This window comes from Ahaetulla prasina, chromosome 10, assembly GCF_028640845.1.
Source record: "Ahaetulla prasina isolate Xishuangbanna chromosome 10, ASM2864084v1, whole genome shotgun sequence".
Taxonomy (NCBI): Eukaryota; Metazoa; Chordata; class Lepidosauria; order Squamata; family Colubridae; genus Ahaetulla; species Ahaetulla prasina.
The window spans coordinates 31,648,364-31,667,810 of NC_080548.1; the positions used below are offsets into that span (position 1 = coordinate 31,648,364).

The 19,447-nt window shown below is 44.9% G+C and overlaps 1 protein-coding gene across 3 annotated transcripts in view; it reads left to right on the forward strand.

Annotated features, from left to right (window-relative positions):
• ACTN4 (actinin alpha 4) overlaps nucleotides 1–19,447 on the forward strand; it is a 103,368-nt gene that overhangs the window by 36,365 nt on the left and 47,556 nt on the right. For 2 of the 3 annotated variants that reach the window (XM_058195152.1, XM_058195154.1), the window contains exons 2-3: nucleotides 14,751–14,865; nucleotides 19,001–19,120. In XM_058195152.1, the coding sequence (XP_058051135.1) occupies nucleotides 14,751–14,865; nucleotides 19,001–19,120 (235 nt within the window). Of the gene's footprint in view, nucleotides 1–10,580; nucleotides 10,605–14,750; nucleotides 14,866–19,000; nucleotides 19,121–19,447 lie in introns of those variants that run through there. The other variant, XM_058195153.1, reaches the window with a different exon arrangement.

Consider the following 19,447-nt stretch of genomic DNA (forward strand, 5'->3'; position numbering starts at 1 on the left):
GACTTCAGTTCTCCAAATTCCTCAGTTGCCATGCTTGAAATTGTGTGGACTTCAGCTCCCAAAATTCCTCAGCCAGTGTGCTTGTGTGGACTTCAATTCCCAGAATTCCCCAGTCACCAAGCACCTTCAAGCTGGGTGGACTTCAACTCCCAGAATTCTTGGGAGTTAAAGTCCACATCTCTTAAAGTGGCCGAAGTTTGAAAAACCCTGTTCCAGGTCCAGACTTTCGAGGCCTCCTGCTTGGAAAAGAAATACGTTTTTTTGTTTGTGCGTCTACTCTGCATATCCGCAGCAGATCTGTACTCAATGTCCAATTGTTAAAATGTACGATGGAAAAGTAAATAAGAGACCAAGACAATGCCCAACAGAGTTTGATCCGAAGAAGCCATCAGTCCAGCGTTTACAAGAGGCAAGAGGCAAGGGAACGTTTATAACTTTTGAAAACTGCTCTGGAAATGCTTAGGAAAAGAAAAGTCAACAGGCCAGCTTGGCTTGAAATGCTGTCTTTGAAATAATAATAATTTGGTCAGCCATTGGTTTGCTAGGCCTAAGAATTGGAGGTTTGGAGGAAAATGGACAAGAAATATTCAGCTTCGGATTGCTATTTTTTTTTAATATAAAGTCAAGTTATTAAAATTAAAAAAACCAAAAGAAAAAAAAATTGAACAGAATAAAATATATAGAGAGCCAAAGAATTGGGGGACTTGTCTACCGGGCCCTCAGCTCTCCGCAAACTCGTGTTCCATATTCGGAAAAAAATGGCCTGTCGCCGCTCGAATAATCCTTACTGGGGTGTTTTCATTGTGGGAAGAAGCGATTCTCGTGGGATTTGATGTTGGCAAGGAAGATTAAATCTTCCGGTGTTTGATCTCGGGAGCCCAGCTTTGTCCTGTTTCACTTCCTGCTTGCCTGGATTCAGCCGCAGCCTCAGATAAGGCGAAATTAAAAGAATTTAGGTGTGGCCGCAGAGGCCAGAAGTGATATGGAAAAAGTTGAGAGACTTGTATATTCTGAACTTCTGTCGGAAGAATTTTAACTCCGAAATCCAGTTTTTCTTGCTTCTTAGCACAAGTGTTTTGCAGTGGTTCTCCGTCTTTCCCTCCCTCTTTCTCTCTCTCTCTCTCTCTTTCTCTCTTTTGCATTTCTTGAGTTCCTGAAGGCAGAAGCCGAGCACTGAAATTAAAGCATAATAAATATGGATCTTTTTTAATGAGGTATTTTTATTTCCAGAGCTCGTAAATTAAACAGCGTCTCCTGTTATGAATTGCAGGCACTGTCTTCCCTTCCAAATTTCCACTTTCCTACAGATCCGCCTCCTCCTGGGGCAAACCGTTCCTTCTCCGCCATATATCAAACTTTCCATAAATATTTCTTTCCTATCCTGTTCCCCCAGTGCTTTTTGGAACACCTCCAATTCCAGCTCGTTCTTCCACCCCCCCCACCCCCCCAGCATTGTTTTTGTAGTGTATTTTCGCAGCTGGCGCATGGCACAGAGGAAAGCCCTGCCGACATTTTTCATCTCTTCCCCTCCAATGTTTCTGTTGCCAGAGTTAAGAGTGGTGTTTGTGGGACATCCTGAACTGGACAACTGGTTGCAAGAAAGATCCTTTCTTGCTTGAAATCAAGAGCATGTGATGGTTGGTCCGGAAGGGAACTTAATTGTCTTCACATTGAGATCCCTTTTCAGAATCCATGCAGGGAGTGGGAAGAAAAGGGAGCTCTGTGTAAGAAGATGTCCATAGCTTTCGATGGCATCTAGCCAGGGTTCCAGAGCAGCTTGGTTGAAATCTCCCAGATATCAGATCAGGAGACAAAAACAGTTGGATCTCAGGACTTAAATGCATCAAACAAGCGTCTTGTATTGTCAGAGTTCCGTGCTCTGAAAAGGCCGAGATGTTGGAGGCCACTTTCTGATGAAGATGAGACAATATTCAGTGGCTCCTCCTGATCTGAGGAAGATCAGACAACTTTGGTGGCTCCTCGTTCTTCACCACTCCTCAATCCCTCCTCCTCCTCCACTCCTTTAATGTCTTCCTTCTTTATCATTCCTTCACTACCACTTTCTCCTCCTCCTCTTCCTTCTCCTTCACTCTTCTTCTCCTCCACCTCTTCTCCTTCACCACCAGTTGTTCTTCTCCACCACTCCTTCTCTTCCTTCTACTTTTCTACCACTGCCACTTTCTCTTCTCCTTCTCCTCTTCCTTCTTCTTCAACCACTCCCTTTTCCATCTTTCAGCCCCACCCCTTCTCCTTTTCCTCCTCCATCTTTCCTCCTCCTCTTTTCTTTTCTTTTATGTACACCGAGAGCGTATGCACCAAGACAAATTCCTTGTGTGGCCAATAAAGAATTCTATTCTATTCTATTCTATTCTATTCTATTCTATTCTATTCTATTCTATTCTATTCTCCTTTCTCCTCTTTCACCACCACTCCTTCTGTTTTCCTTTTCCATCGTTCCTTCTCCACCCCCCTTCTTGTTCTTCTCCACCACTTCTTCTCCATGACCCAAACTAGCCGGACTAGAACTGATGATGTTACCTAACTGGGTCATGAAACCTCTGCAAGAAAAGCCACCAAACTCAGCGCCAAGGATCCTCCAGCCCTCCTCCTCCTCCTCCTCCTCCTGGCCATGGGTGCAAATAAAAACAAGGGGGTGTATTTCGACAGCCAAACCCTCCCGAATGCCATCTTGATTTTCTGGACCGCACCTTTGGAAACACGGCTTGCCAGGATCCGGCTTTCGTTTGACGAACGCTTCCCAGGGCTAGTTTCGGATGCCCTGCCCGTTGCAGCAAGAAGCGGTTGAGCAGCGTGGGGAAGGAAAATGCTGGCTCACAAAACCACCAGAGAGATCTGGGCTGATGGAGCTCTGGTGAAAAAGAAAAAAAAAAAGTTAGCTAACAATCCCTGAGTGTTGAGCGGTTGGCAAGGGTGGTGGGGAAAACTTGCCAGAACGGGACCTGGCAAAACACGGGCGTGCTTAATTACCTCCTTCGCTTTCTCTCTAAATGCCAAGTCACACCCTCTTGTCAAAATCACACATTTAAGTCTTATTAATTTTCAGCACTGCCTGCAGTTTGACCTTAAGGCTCGGCTGGCTGGAGAAAGGAGAGTTAACCCAGGTTTGTCTATCAGGTTCTCCCTAAAACAGGATGCATTTAATTTGATCCTTCCCCTGTCCTTGGGTTATTCATAGACCCCAACAAAATAAAATAAATAAATTGCATTTTTCGATATTAGATATGGCTGCGCCCGGATTCTGTTACAGATGTTTGGAAAGCTCCATGTTACATAATATGCAATGAGAACAATTTGGTTTGTTTTATTTTTCTTTCTCCCTCTCTGAACCTAGGAACTGGTTCATGCAGAAATATCTAGCCCAGTCTTTCTGGACTAGGTATTTGTCTGAAGTGGTGTAGGTTTTTCCTGCCTAAGCAGGGGGTTGGACTAGAAGACCTCCAAGGTCCCTTCCAACTCTGTTATTCTAAATGGTAAATTCTTTCTCAACTTCGGCAACTTTTTAAGATTTGTGAACTTCAATTCTAAGACGTTTCCCCAGCCATCGTGCAGTTTTATGAGGTGTGGACTTCAACGCCCAGAATTCTTCATGCTGGTTGGGAAATTCTGGGCATTGAAGTCCATGCATGCTGACTGCAGAGAAATTCTGGGAGTTGAAGTCCACGCATCTTGAAAATTGCCAAGATTGGGAAATGGTGATCTAAAATACCCCATTGTTCGAATGGCCAGCCAAAGCACATGTATATAAACCTGGCTCAGCTTCGTGTTTATAGATATAGATATATTTCTCTTCCCCCTCCCCCCCCCCCCCCCCGCCCCTTTCTGCCTTGCAGTCCAAACAGCTGTCCTTCAGGCAGGAATTATATAAAAAAATAGGCCCCGTTTCTCCATGGAATCCCTTGGAGTTAAAGAGAATGGGCTTCAGCTGGCGTTGGAGCAAAATACACTCCAGTTTCCTGATTGGAAGAGAACATCCCAAATTCCAGCAAAAAGTCCTGGGAATTGGAATCGGGCTTCTGTTGACCGGAGAGAAATGCTTCCAAGTCCAAGTACTGGACTGGACTTGGAAAAAAAAAAGGAGACATAATGACTTTAAAATATGTTGAGCTCTTTAGGGGGGGGGAAAAGCAGCAAAAAGCGTTTGGGTTTTTTTTTTTCACTCTTATGACTTTCCTCTCAAGCAGGGGGAAACGGCTGTTGCTTCAGGGAAACGGAGTCAGGCCTTACGCCACGGCTTGCTAGAATGATGGTCTGTTGAATAGGCCACAGAGCAGGGATGGGGTTAGTTCCAGCTGGGGAAGTGATCCTCAATCAAAGTCAAACCTCCCCAAATTTAGTTGTTTGGGAACTTAGCAATAGCACTTAGACTTATATACACCACTTTGTAGTGCTTTTACAGCCCCTCTAAGCGGTTTACAGAGTCATCCTCTTGCCCCCCCAACAATCTGGGTCCTCATTTGACCCACCTCGGAAGGATGGAAGGCTGGGTCAACCTTGAGCCGCTCAGAATTGAACTGCTGGCGGTGGGCAGAGTCAGCTTGCAATGCTGCATTCTAACCACTGTAAACTATGGATGGATGGATGGATGGATGGATGGAAGGAAGGAAGAAGGAAGGAAGGAAGAAAGAAGGAAGGAAGAAGGAAAGAAGGAAGGAAGGAAGGAGGGGCAATAGACATATATACCACTTCATTGTGCTTTTACAGCCCTCTCTAAGCAGTTTACAGAATCAGCCTCTTGTCCCCAACAATCTGGGTCCTCATTTTATTGACCTTAGAAGGATGGAAGGCTGAGTCAATCTTGAGCCGGTCAGAACTGAACTGCTGGCAGCGGGTAGAGTCAGCCTGCAATACTGCATTCTAACCACTGCAAACTATGGATGGATGGAAGGAAGGAAGGAAGGGAAGGAAGAGCAATAGCACTTACTTATATACCGCTTTACAGTGCTTTTACAGCCCTCTCTAAGTGGTTTACAGAGACAGCCTCTTGCCCCCCCAACAATCTGGGTCCTCATTTGACCCACCTCGGAAGGATGGAAGGCTGAGTCAACCTTGAGCCGGTCAGAATTGAACTGCTGGCGGTGGGCAGAGTCAGCCTGCAATACTGCATTCTAACCACTGCAAATGATGGTTGGAAGGAAGGAAGGGCAATAGCAATAGCACTTAGACTTATCACATGAACTGTGGAGCTTAGCATTAGCATTTAGCACTTTAGATTTATATACCGCTTCATAGTGCTTTTACAGCACTCTCTAAGCCAGGGGTCTCCAACCTTGGCAACTTTAAGCCTGGAGGACTTCAACTCCCAGAATTCCTCAGCCAGCAAGGCAAAGCAAAGCTGGCTGGGGGGATTCTGGGAGTTGAAGTCCTCCAGGCTTAAAGTTGCCAAGGTTGGAGACCCCTGCTCTGAGCAGTTTACAGAGTCAGCCTATTTAACTGACTCACTTTACCGACCTTGGAAAGATGGGAGGCTGAGTCGAACCTTGAGCCTGGTGAGATTTGAACTGCCGAACTGCAGCTAGCGGTCAGCTGAAGTAGCCTGCAGCGCTGCACTCTAACCGCTGCGCCACCTTAGCTCAGTGCTGTCTCAGTGCCTCAACTTGATGCTGGCTGAATTTGGTAGCTTGCTTGGAGACGTTTCATCACCTGGTTTGGTTACATCATCAGGAAACCCCCCCACTCTCCCTGGTGCTGATGATGTGACCTAGCCTGGTGATGAGTCGTCTTGCAAGGAATCCATCACTCATCCGCAATTCAACCCTGTGCTCTATACAGGTAATCCTCGACTTATGACCACCCAAAATTTCGGTTGCTAAGAAAGATAGTTGTGGAGTGAATTGTGGCCTGATTTAACCATATATATTTTTTTTGCCACTGTTGTTAAGCAAATCTGGCTTGCTCCATGAATTTTGCTTGTCAGAAGCCAGCTGGAAAGCTTACACGTGATGATCACATGACCCCAGGACAGGGCAGCCGTCCTAAATACATGACCGGATTTTGATCACGTGACCACAGGGTGGTGCTGCAACGGTCGTAAGTGTGAGAACAGGTCATAAGTCACCTTTTCCAGTCCTTGTTTCTAACTTCCAGTGATCATTAAACAAATAGTTGTAAGGCAAGGATTACATATATACAGGTAGTCCTCAACTTACAACCACAATGGAGCCCGAAATTTCTGTTGCTAAGTGAGACTTTGGTTAAGTGGGTTTTGCCCCATTTTACAACCTTCCTTGCCACAGTTGCTAAGTGAATCACTGCCGTTGTTAAGCTAGTAACACGGTCATTAAGGGAACCTCCCCCCCACCCCCGTTGACTTTTGCTGGTCAGAAGGTCGCAATAATAATAATAACAATAATAATAATAATAATAATTTAATTTTTATACCGCCCTTCTCCCGAAAAGGTATAAAAATCTTAAAAGGTGATCGCGTGACCCAGGGTTATGACTGCAGACGTCATAAATACGAGTCACTTGTCTGAATCCTGATCACGTAACCATAGGGATGCTGCCCTGGTCCTAAGCGGGGAAAAACGGTCGTAGGTCAAATTTTTTTCAGTGCCGTTGTAACTTTGAACGGTCACTAAGCGAACCGCTGTATGTCAAGGACTACCTGCCTGTTCTCTTCTGCCGAAAACCGAATGGCTAAAACACTGAGCTCGTCGATCAGAAAGGTCGGCAGTTCGGCGGTTCGAATCTTTTAAGTACAGGTCCCCTGTGTGAGCAGGGGGTTGGGCTAGATGACCTCCAAGGTCCCTTCCAACTCCGTTGCTGAACTGAACTAGTTGAGCAGCATCCGTCAACTCAGCCAGCGGCAATGCTCGGTGGCTTATAAGTCCCTTCTCGGGATCCAAGCTTGGGGGGGGGGGGGCAAAAGTTGGTTTCTGGAGGCAGCCTTACGGATCGGGACAAAATATATTCTTCATTTTTTATTTTTTATTTTTTTTAATTTGCATTTATATCCCGCCCTTCTCCGAAGACTCAGGGCGGCTTACATTGTGTAAGGCAATAGTCTCATTCTATTTGTATATTTATATACAAAGTCAACTTATTGCCCCCCCAACAATCTGGGTCCTCATTTTACCTACTTTATAAAGGATGGAAGGCTGAATCAACCTTGGGCCTGGTAGGACTCGAACCTGCAGTAATTGCAGGCAGCTGCTGTTAATAACAGACTGTCTTAGCAGTCTGAGCCACTTCCCAGCCCCCCAGACAAGATTTACTTGTCTTTATTTACTTTTCCTCTTTAAGTAAAGCATAGGTGCGTTTGGCTTCGCGTTTTTCTTCCTCGTCCTTCCTTCCTTCCTTCCTTCCTTCCTTCCTTCCTTCCTTCCTTCCTTCCTTCCTTCCTTTCTTTCTTTCTTTCTTTCTTTCTTTCTTTCTTTCTTCTTTTTTGTTTTGGTGGTGCAAAACTTTTATCGATGTTACTTATTCTATCCCCTCACCCTCCCCACTTTTATGTTGGTGGCATCTCTTGTCTGTCAGTGAGGCCTTTCCCTGAGGTCACAAACAGCTGTTGTGCATCTCGTCCGACACCCACCCACCCACCCGCATGGATAACTCGGCTTTTGAGGTTCCTTGGGGAGAGCCAGAAAACCAGACAGAAAAGGGGGAAACTTGGAGGGTCTTGGGAGGGAGGCCACCTTTCTTCTCAAATGAATGCTTCCTTAGAAGCTGTCAGAAGCCGCGTTCCTGGATGATGACCTCACTGACGGCTACGCTGATTGGCTAAAAAAAGGCCACGGTCCACCCAGGTCAGTTCACGTGCCTCTGATGCCACCCAGGAGAGCCCATTGGGGGAGGTGGGGGGGAGACGACTGTCTCGTGCAATGAAGACCCTCCTCAGGGCTCCCAAATCTTTTTTTTTGTGGGGGGGGGGACTCCTCCGAGCGTGGGAATCCGGCGCACGAAGTGATGATAATGTGGTGAGCCAGCCAGGCTCGGCCTCTCGGGCCAATACCAACTCTGGACGGTGAGTCGGCCAGCTCTGGTAGTGCATCAGATACGCCTGCCCTGGTTAGAAATGTGCTTCCTTTGGCTTGCCTGATGGATGCCCTCTTCAGTCAGTCAGTCAGTCAATCAATCAATCAATCAATCAATCTCAATCAGAATACAGCTGGAAGGAAATTTGGAGGTCTTCTAGTCCAACCCCCGGCTCAAGCAGGAGACCCTTAACCATTCCAGACAAATGGCTGTCTAATCTCTTCTTATAAACCCCCAGTGATGATGGATCCATAGCTTCTGGTGGCAAGCTGTTCCACTGGTTAATTGTTCTCACCGTTAGGATCTTTCTCCTTAATTCCAGCTTAATATAATATAACAACAAGAGTTGGAAGGGACCTTGGAGGCCTTCTAGTCCAACCCCCTGCCCAGGCAGGAAACCCTACACCATCTCAGACAGATGGTTATCCAACATTTTCTTAAAAATTTCCAGTGTTGGAGCATTCACAACTTCTGCAGGCAAGTCGTTCCACTTATTAATTGTTCTAACTGTCAGGAAATTTCTCCTTAGTTCTAAGTTGCTTCTCTCCTTGATCAGTTTCCACCCATTGCTTCTTTTTCCAGAGCAAAATTTTTTTATTTTCCATAATAATTCCCACAATTTGACCAGTGTACAATACAATCACTTATCCAACAATCGATCCTATACTCAAATTATACTCCATCAGGGCTGCTCGACCGCCACTCCCTCCCTTAATCCTTTCTACCCTTCTCATCCTTCTTCGACTTTCCCACCATCCTTCTCCTCGCTTTCCTACTTCCCCGCCTCTTTCCCACTTCTCACTACCATCCTTTCTAACCCTCTATCTTCCCCTCCTTCTCCTCCTCCTATCCTTTCTTCCCCCTCCCTTCTTTCCTACCTGCCTACCTACTTTCGTCCTTCTTTACTCCTCTTTCCTTACCCTTTCCCTTCGGGAGTGGTTACCGAGCAGTCCCAACTTTACACCATTCCAACTTGTTTAATTCTACCATTATTCCTGTGCAATGGCAATCAATCAATTTATAATCTTCTCCTTCCCCCCCCCCCCCGCCATTTCCCCCCCCCCCCCCCCGAGACTTCCCAGAACAGAATACAGGGTATTGTAACTAACAAACATAATCTAAATTATTAATTGTTCTACCCTCAGGTGCTTTGGAGAATAGGTGGACCCCCACTCTTCTTTGGGGCAACCCCTGAGATATTGGAACACTGCTATCATGTCTCCCCTAGTCCTTCTTTTTATTAAACTAGACAGACCCAGTTTCTCTCCTTGTTTCTCGCTTGTTTCTCTCCTTGATGAGTTTCCATCCATTGTTTCTTGTCCTGCCTTCTGGTGCTTTGGGAAATAAGTTGACCCCTCCTCTTTGTGGCAGCCCTTCCAGTACTGGAATACTCCTATCATGTGTCTCTCCCCACCCCCCCCATCCCAGTTCGTGCAACCATTCCTCATAAGTTTTAGTCTCCAGGCCTTTAATCATTCTAGTTGCTCTTCTTTTCTCTTGTTCTTTGGTCAGGTTTTTTTCTCAGTTGGGGGTCTGGCTATTTTTTTCTCCGTTGTCATGCTGGTTAACTGGCTTTTGGATGCTCGTCGGGTGTTTGAAGCTGGTTGTAGGCATCGTCGTGAGGAGCCTTATGAGTCTGGGGCGATGACCCCGAGACCCCTTGTATAGCAGACTCGGTGCCATCTGGGAAGAAGCAGTGTTTAAAGACCTTACGGAAAACCCCTACAGAATAACAGAGTTGGAAGGGACCTTGGAGGTCTTCTAGTCCAACCCCCTGCTTAGGCAGGAAGCCTACACCACTTCAGACAAATGGTTATCCAATATCTTCTTAATAGCTTCCATTTTTGGAGCATTCACAACTTCTGGAAATAAGTCGTTCCGCTGATTAATTGTTCTCACTGTCAGGAAATTTTTCCTTAGTTCTAAATTGCTTCTCTCCTTGATGAGTTTCCATCCGTTGCTTCTTGTCCTGCCTTCAGGGGCTTTGGAGAACTCCCTCGTCTTCGGGGCAGCCCCCGAGATATTGGAAGACTGCTATCATGTCTCCCCTGGTTCTTCTTTTCATTCAATTAGACATGGAGACCGTGGCACTGAACAATTCGGTAATTAGTGTGGGATTCTCGGCACCTGATCGCCCCCGTTTTGCAGACTGCCCAGCCCAAGACTGGTCTCTTTGGGCCACACAGTGCCTATGCCCAGCTTCTGGTTTCTCCCCTGCCCTTCCCTGCCCTCCCCCCCCACCTCGAGCACTGGTTGTCCTGCCTGCCTTGAGAAGAACAGATGAGCTTCTCTTGTGGGTTGCTTGGGCCCTCCCCTTTGCCCTTTCCGATTCTTTCCAATGCTGCTCAACTTCGCACGGGTTTGCCAGCTTTGGGGACGTGGACAAAGCTGCCCGCTGGATTCTGCCTTCATCTGGGCTGCCTCTTTCCACTTCCAATTGTCCCGTGGTTCCGGGATGAGGGCGGGGTCCAAAGATGCCCGGGGCCCTGAAGGCCCGTTTAAAACAGCTCGGGCAACTCTGCCCAGTCCCCATTGGCACTCTCGGAGGAACTGAGGTGGCACGCCTGGTCCCTCCAATCAGGTCTGGTCTCCATTTCTGAATGAAGAAGGTGAGTGAAACCTCCCTCTTAGCTCCTCTTGGGACTGGTCCGGAAAAAAAAATATTCTGATTTGCATATTAGTTTTATATTTTAATTTAATTTAACATTTTAATGATGATTTCTCCCTATCTTTATAACAGTTTTATATTGGTTGTTTTGATACTGTGGTTTGATTGTTGTACGCCCTCCGGAGACAATCCAGGCGAGATGGGCGGCCATGTAAATTAGAATTACAGAGAGAGGTGAGTAGATGGACAGGCACACACTAGATAGGTGGACAGACAAAGAAAGATTGTAGATGGATGGATAGATAAATAGTCACTGTTGATGGTTGGATGGATGGACAGACATACAGACACTAGTATAGATGGATAGGGAGACCCTATTGATGGGTGGATGCATGGACAGAAAGACAGACTGTAGATGGATAGACAGACAAACACTAGATGGATGGATAGGCAGACGCACACTGTTGATGGGTGAATGGACAGACATACAGACACTAGATCGATAGAGACTTTGTTGGTTGATGGATGGATGAAGGGACGGACAGAGAGACTGTAGATGGCTGGACGGACATACAGACACGAGTATAGATGGATAGAGAGACCCTGATGATGGGTGGATGCATGGACAGACTGTAGATGGATAGACAGACAAACGCTGTAGATGGATGGCTAGGCAGACATACGCTGTTGATGGGTGGGTGGACAGACATACAGACACTAGATCGATAGAGACCTTGTTGATGGATGGATGAAGGGACGGACGGAGAGACTAGATGGATGGACGGATCGAAGGATTAATGGATGATTGAGGAGGCCATGCCATCTGCTCCCAGTGTGCGTGTGCATGTGAGTTTGACACACAGGGAGGTGTTGGGAGTTGGGGCTGTTCCGGGTGACAACAGGCATAGCATGACAAGACTTATTCATAGCCCCAGAGCTGAATAACTAGAAAAGTCTGCTCCATCACCCACGTCTTCTGACACCCGCCTCGCCTCCTTGGGACTTCTCTCTTTGAATGTAAATGGGCACCTTTGGCAAGGGCAGAGCAGCATGGGCGAGGGAGTCCGTGCGCACAGGTGGGAGAAGAGAGATGCGGTTGAACTTCCAGGAATGGGTGGACGGAAGATGTTTCAGTTAGATTGCGCGCGCGATCTGGGTGGGAGCTTTGCATTTTGATTTTTGTAGCGCTTGTCATTGATTTAGTTGAGTTTCGAGTTAAGTTTAGTGTTTGCCTTTTAGTTTAGTTTAACGTTTAGTGCCTAGTTTATTTAGTTTTTAATTTAGTGTTTGGTTCGTAGTGTTTAGTTCTTTTCGCCACCCAAAGTCTCCTATTGAGATAGGCGGCAGTAACAATCAAATGTGCGATTAAATAACTAGGACGTATAAAATATACATTGGCCATCCTCGTCTGAAAGGCAGCATTGTGGGAGGGAAACCCTATTATGGATCTTTGATAGCCTAGAATCCAAAGGATTTAGTAGCCCTTTTCTGACTGATGCATTTCATTCAAAAGCAGAAACAACTCACAAAAGACTAACATGCCTTGTGTTCAAATGGGTCTGTCAAGAAAATACCTATGCCGGCATAAAAAAAAATAAAAATCAGCTTTACCCTGAAGCAAAACTTTCAAGAGGAATGGCAAGGATTAAGCTGTTAGGTGTAACCAAATAAATCCAGAACAAATGGCTTTTCTTAGTCAGAAAAGGTGTTCCCAGGTGCCTCCTGATCTTTTTTAAAAAAAAATTATTTCGCAAGTGAACAAATCAGGGATTCTTTTGAAGAATCACTATTGCACAGGTAAAGTCCTCAACTTGCAACCACAATTGTGAGCCCAAATGATCCTGTGGTTAAGGGAAGACGTCGGTTAAGTGAGTTTTGCCCCCGCTTTTCTTGCCATCGTTGTTAAGTGAATCACTGCAGTTGATAAGTTAGTAACCTGGTTGATAAATGGAAGTCCGGTTACCTTTGGAAAAGCCACCTTTGGGGACCAATGCTCATCTAATCTGTCGATAGGGATGGTATTGTCTTTTGGGTGCCTACCCTGTTTCCCCAAAAGTAAGACCCAACTGGAAAATAAGTCCTAGCGTGATTTATCAGGAATGCTCGTAATATAAGCCCTACCCCAAAAATAAGCCCCAGTTAAGATCGTCAGCCAGATGGATGCATTTAGTACCTTATTTCCCCCAAAATAAGACCTAATGCATCTTTTGGAGCAAAAATGAATATAAGACCCGGTCTTATTTTGGGGAAAACACGGTAATATTTGTGGAACATGTTGGTTTGGTCTTCCATCTTGCCAACCCGGTGAGTTCACGTTATTGAGAGTTTAGTTGGATCAGTCCCAAGTTCACCTAGGTGGGTCTTTGGTTTCCAAACAATATATAGGTGGATAGTTCTGTAAAAACATGGAAATCGGGTGACGCCAGCGGCTATCGGTGAAAGTGGCACATGGGCTCAACTTCTCTATGCTGTTGAGCCACAGTGTTGAAGGATCTGTTCTCCAAACTTTAATGTGGCTTCTTTTGTCTTGCCTGTGTATGAACCACATTTCATGATGTATTTATGTCTAGAAAGAGTGCAGAGAATAGCAACAAAGATTATTGGAGGCTAAAACATACAAAGAATGGTTGCTGGAACTGGGTATATCTAGTTTAATGAAAAGAATAGAATAACAGAGTTGGAAGGGACCTTGGAGGTCTTCCAGTCCAACCCCCTTCTCAAGCAGGAAACTCTTTATCATTTTAGACAAATGGTTGCCCAATCTCTTCTTCAAATCCATCAGTGATGGAACACCCACAACCTCTGGTGGCAAGCTGTTCCATTGATTAATTGTTCTAGCTGTCAGGAAATTTCTCCTTAGTTCTAAGTTGCTTATCTCCTTGATTATTTTCCACCCATTGCTTCTTGTCCTGCCCTCAGGAGCTTTGGAGAATAGCTTGACTCCCTCTTCTTTGGGGCAGCCCCTGAGATATTGGAAGACTGCTCTCATATCACCCCCTCGTCCTTCTATTCTTAATGCGATGCATAAACCCAACCTATTTTGGTCGGGGGGGGGGGGAAATCTCCTTTTGTAGTTGTCTCATCTTGATCGCATCTTATGGTTTCATCAGATGCTCGAATGATCATGAGTACCACTTACTAGATTAGATTTCCATTTTTCCCTTTCTGATCTTCTGCTCTTGATGATTCGTCGAAATGGGGAAAGGAGGATGAAAAGCAGTTTCCTTCAGACTGTTTTCCCCACATGTGTTCCTTACTCATCCTTCCCCTCCCCAAACTGATGGGGTCATCTTCTTAAAGCCAACCCTGGTACAGCAGACAAGGCCTAAGTAAACTTTGTGCGGCTTATGCAATTCTCCAAAAAGAAGAAATTGCTACTGGGACTTTTCTACATTTCTCCCCCTGCTTTTGAAAGACGATTCCAGGAAGCTCACCCAAGTTCACACCACCCAAGTCGTGTCCCTGGTCACTCCTTGACTTACACAATTGAGCCCAAAACTCCTGTGGCGAAGCAAGAAGAGCTGTTAAGTGAATTTTGTCCAATTTCACGACTTTTCTTGGCACAGCCGTTAAGTGAATCACTGAAGTTGTTAACTTTGTGAGACAGTTGTTCAGTGAATCTGGCTTGTCCATTGGCTTTCCTGGTTAGAAGGGGATAGCGTGACCCTAGAATGTTGTAACCGTCATAAATATGAGCCGGTTGCTAAGCGGCTGAATTTTGATCACGTGACCATGGGGAAGCCGCAGTGGTTGGAAGTGCAAAAAACAATCATGTCACTGTTTTTCAGCGCCGTCGTAACGTCAAACAGTCACTTAACGAAGTTGAGGACAACCAAGTATATCTAATAGTTATTGCAGATAGTTGCTTTAGTCTGGCAAGATTTTGTCTACTGGGAAGCAACAACGAAGGAGCTATTTGGAAGTAACTTCTGTCGTTCTTGGTTCTTTGGGCCTGTTACAACCTCACTTTTGGAGCGGATGGGATGAAGGGCAGAAAATTAGCATTCTGTGGATGTCTTCTCCACCAAAAGAATGTCTCCATTGGTTGCCTCTTGTCTTCAAGGAACACAAGAGGGCTGTGCCCGTCTATGCATTTTGAGTCTTGCATGTTCCCAAATTTCATATCTCTTCACCTTTTCTCTTCTAGACTTTCACAGCATGGTGCAATTCCCACCTTCGGAAAGCCGGCACGCAGATCGAGAACATCGACGAAGACTTCCGGGATGGTCTCAAACTGATGCTGTTGCTGGAGGTCATTTCAGGTGAGGCTCCAAATGGCCGACGTGTTGTGAGACCATAGAAGACTTCGCAGGTCTCTTAAGAGCTCCTTCTCTTGGTAACTTCTTGAGATGATTCTGGATGCTTGGGTCTTCCTGATGTGGTCCTCTCCAAACTGGGGTCTTTCCATTTTTGTTGGAAATGCCATTCTGAGAATTCCCAAACAACGTTTAGGGTAGGGGTCTCCAACCTTGGCAACTTTAAGACTTGTGGACTTCAACTCCCAGAGTTCCTCAGCCAGCAAAGCTCAGCAAAGCAAAGCTGGCTGAGGAACTCTGGGAGTTGAAGTCCACAAGGAACTCTGGGAGTTGAAGTCCACAAGTCTTAAAGTTGCCAAGGATGGAGACCCCTGGTTTAGGGTATCAGGTTGATTAAAGCTGTTTGATGAGGAAGATGAAGGAAGTTTGTAACCAGGTGTCTGAAATCTTTTCTTGAGGAGCATTCCCAAAGCTCCTAAATTTTCCTTGAATCGCGACCACAGATCACAGCCCTAAATTTCGGTCGCTAAGCAAGAGAGCTGTTAAGTGAGTTTTTCCCCGTTTTACAACTTTTCTTGCCACAGTTGTTAAGCGGACCACTGCAGTTGTTGAGTTAGTAACACGCTTGTTAAGTGAATCCGGCTTCCCCATTGACTTTGCTTGTCAGAAGGTCGCAAAAGGGGATCACGTGGCCCCGGGACACAGCAACAGTCATAAGTACATGCCAGTTGCCGAGCGTCTGAATTTTGATCACATGACCAATGGGGATGCTACAACAGCTGCAAGTGTGAAAACGACGATAAGTCACTTTTTTTTAGTGTCGTCATAACTTCTAATGGTCACTAAATAAATGGTCGTAAATCGAGGACCATCTGTAATCCCAGGAGTTACACTCAGAAATGGATCGCCAACATAACTTTCCCTTTTGTTTAGGCCCATTTAAGTCTGGAATTTTTGTTGTGTTTAATTTTTCGTGTTGATTTGAACTGAGCCTATAAGAGCAATTCTTCACAAGTTATGACTGTGTTAAATTTGCTGAGTTTCTCTGTTATTTATTTATTTATTATTCAAATTTTTATACCACCCTTCTCTGCAGACTCAGTACATCACAAATAAAACATAGATATCGAAAAAGTTAAAATACAAAATTGATTAAAAAACTGATTCAATGCTTTAAATAATTAACATAGGGATATAAAATTCTAAAAATACTAAAAGCCCCACTAAAAACCCTCAATAAAAACGTTAGGCCAGCCCTGCTTGATGAAAAAAGAAAGTTTTGAACTCGCGTTTAAAGGTCCGAAGATCAGGGAGAAGGCGTAGCCCCACGGGTAATTCGTTCCACAGGGCCGGAGCCCTCACAGAGAAGGCTCTTCCCCTGGGAGCCGTCAACCGACATTGTCTGGTCGACGGCACCCTAAGGAGGCCCTCCCTGTGAGAGCGCATCGGACGGTGGGAGGCTGTTGGCGGCAGCAGGCGGTCCCGTAAGTATCCCGGTCCAATGCCATGGAGCGCTTTAAAGGTGATAACCAGGACCTTGAATCGCATCCGGAAGACCACCTGTAACCAATGCAGCCTACATTACAATATATTCTCAGTGATGAACAGTAAGCACAACTCAAATCAGGAAAGGAAACAATAAAACAATACGGTGACTTGCGTTTTTTATCTATTATATTTGTTAAATTTATATACCACCTGCCTTGTAGGCGGGTGACTCCCGGTGGCATACCAGATAATAAAAACAGTATTACAAAAGATTAAAACAGTAAAACAGTACAGCGTAGCATTAATTAAGAATGAGCTAAATTGACAGGTGTTTACAAAAGCTCGTGCCAAGAAGCAGGAAAGGAGTCACAGAGCAGGATGTCACCCCATCCAGTACTGTCTTATTTAGATGTAAAAATGTATACAAAAAATTTTCAGTTTGAAAGTTTTCTGTCGCTGCTCTTCTTGAGCCGCTGGAGAGTGCGGGAGTGAAATTCATTGGGCTTACACTTCCAGAATGAATGAATCAATGAACTGAAAAACAACTCTGTGTGTTTGTGTGTGTGTGTGTACGCTTGCATATCTATATCCATACCTCTCTGTCTTTGCATCTATCTATCTATCTATCTATCTATCTATCTATCTATCTATCTATCTATCTATCTATCTATCTATCTTGAGATTAGAGATAGAGATTAGATAGAGAGATAGAATGATAGAGATAGAAGGATGGATGGATGGATGGATGGATAGATAGAGATAAGAGATTAGATAGATAGAGAGAGAGAGAGAGAGAGATAGATAGATAGATGGATAGATAGATAGATAGATAGATGATAGAGAGAGAGAGAGATAGAACGATAGAGAGATAGATATTAGAGATAGATAGAAAGATGGATGAATGGATAGATAGATAAAGATTAGATAGAGGGATATAGATAGAATGAATGATAGAATGATGGATAGATAGATAGATAGATAGATAGATAGATAGATAGATAGATAGATAGATAGATAGATAGATAGATAGATAGAAGGATGGATGGATGGATGGATAGATAGGGATAGAGGGATATAGATAGAATGAATGATAGAATGAGAGAGCGAGAGAGAGAGATACGGATTAGATTAGATATAGATAGATAGAATGATGGATGGATAGATAGATAGATGAGTAGATAGAGATAGAGGGATATAGATAGAATGAGAGAGAGAGATAGCTATATAGATTAGATTAGATGGAGAGAGAGAGAGAGAGGGAGAGATAGTTTGGCCTCTTGTCTTGATTTTTGCAGGACTGTTCCAATTATGCTGAAAATTATGTGAACGAGGGGGGAATGGTGCATTGTATGTCAACAATTGTATTATCGACCGCGAGCTACAAATATTCTTTTCTATTGCAATTGGAGAGAGAGAGAGAGAGAGAGAGAGAGAGAACAATATAATTAGAGGAATACGCTTTGGGGGGAAAAATTCTGTTCATAAATCCGTTGGGATTCCTGTCTGCCCCAAAAGGCCTGCAGAGACTCGGGCGACCCTTTAAGGAAAAGAGGCATTTAAAAAACAAAGAAACAGATGCAGAGGTATGAGGAAATGAATTTTATGTTGTTTTAAAAATACAGCCAGAAGGTTGACAAGCAAAACAGATGGCTTTCTCTTTCTCTCTCTCTCATTGTTTATAGAGGTTTTTCCCCAATATGGCAGGTTTATGACAATCCCGGAGGGCTAGAGGTATTCCTCTACTTACGACTACAATTGGGAGCTTCCGTTGCTAAGCAAGACAGTTGTTAAAAGCGAGTGGTGTCCGATTTAAAAACCTCTTTGGCCAGTGTTGTTAAGCGAATCACTGCAGTTATTCAGGGAGTCACGTGGTCATTAAGTGAATCGCTTCTCCCGGTGACTTGGCTTGTCAGAACCAGCTGCGAAATTTTGCAAATGGCGGTTAGGGAGTCCAGGATGCTGCGGTCGTCATAAATATGGTATATGCTGGTTTGCCAAGCGGTTAAATCTTGGTCACGTGACTGTGGGAATGTTGCGACGGTCATAAGTGCAAGAAACAGATGTAAGTGCCACTGGACTATTGAACAGTTGCTGAACGAATGTTTGTAAGTCGAGGACTACCTGTAGAGATAGTCCTCGACTGCCAGCGGTTCATTTAGTGACCGTTCAAAGTTACGACGGCACTGGAAAAACTGACTTATGACCTTTTTCACACTTACGACCGTGGCAGCGCTTCCATGAGCACGTGATCAAACTTCAGACACCTGACAGCGGATTCATATTTATGACGGTTGCAGTGTCCCAGGGTCACATGATCCCTTTTTTCGACCTTCCGACAAAACGAAGTCCATGGGGAAATCGGATTCACTTAACAACCGTGCTAGTAACATTTAAGACAGGGGTCTCCAACCTTGGGAACTTTAAGCCTGGAGGACTTCAACTGGGAGTTGAAGTCCTCCAGGCTTAAAGTTCCCAAGGTTGGAGACCCCCAGTTAAGTCGTAAAATGGGGGCAACGTTCACTTAACAAGTGTCTCGCTTAGCAGGAGAAATTGCGACTGTAAGTTGAGGATTACCTGTACTCTCAACATTCCAATTCTTGGTTGAGTTGGTTGTTCGGAATCTTTTAACGTTTCTCTTATTTATTGATTTCAGGAGAACGGTTACCGAAGCCGGAAAGAGGGAAAATGAGAGTACATAAAATCAACAACGTCAACAAAGCCTTGGATTTCATCGCCAGCAAAGGAGTCAAATTGGTTTCCATAGGGGCTGAAGGTAAGCTGGCCGTCCCGTAAATGCAATTTTTTTTTTTTTAAAAAAAAAAGAGTTTTGCGCTGATAATCTGCCTTCTGCCCCCAATTTACTACACACCGTAACTAAAGGTAAAGGTTCCCCCGCACATACATGCTAGTCGTTCCCGACTCTAGGGGGCGGTGCTCATCTCCGTTTCAAAGCCGAAGAGCCAGCGCTGTCTGAAGACGTCTCCGTGGTCATGTGGCCGGCATGACTCAATGCCAAAGGCGCACAGAACGCTGTTCTCTTCCCACCAAAGGTGGTCCCTATTTTTTCTACTTGCATTTTTTACGTGCTTTCGAACCGCTA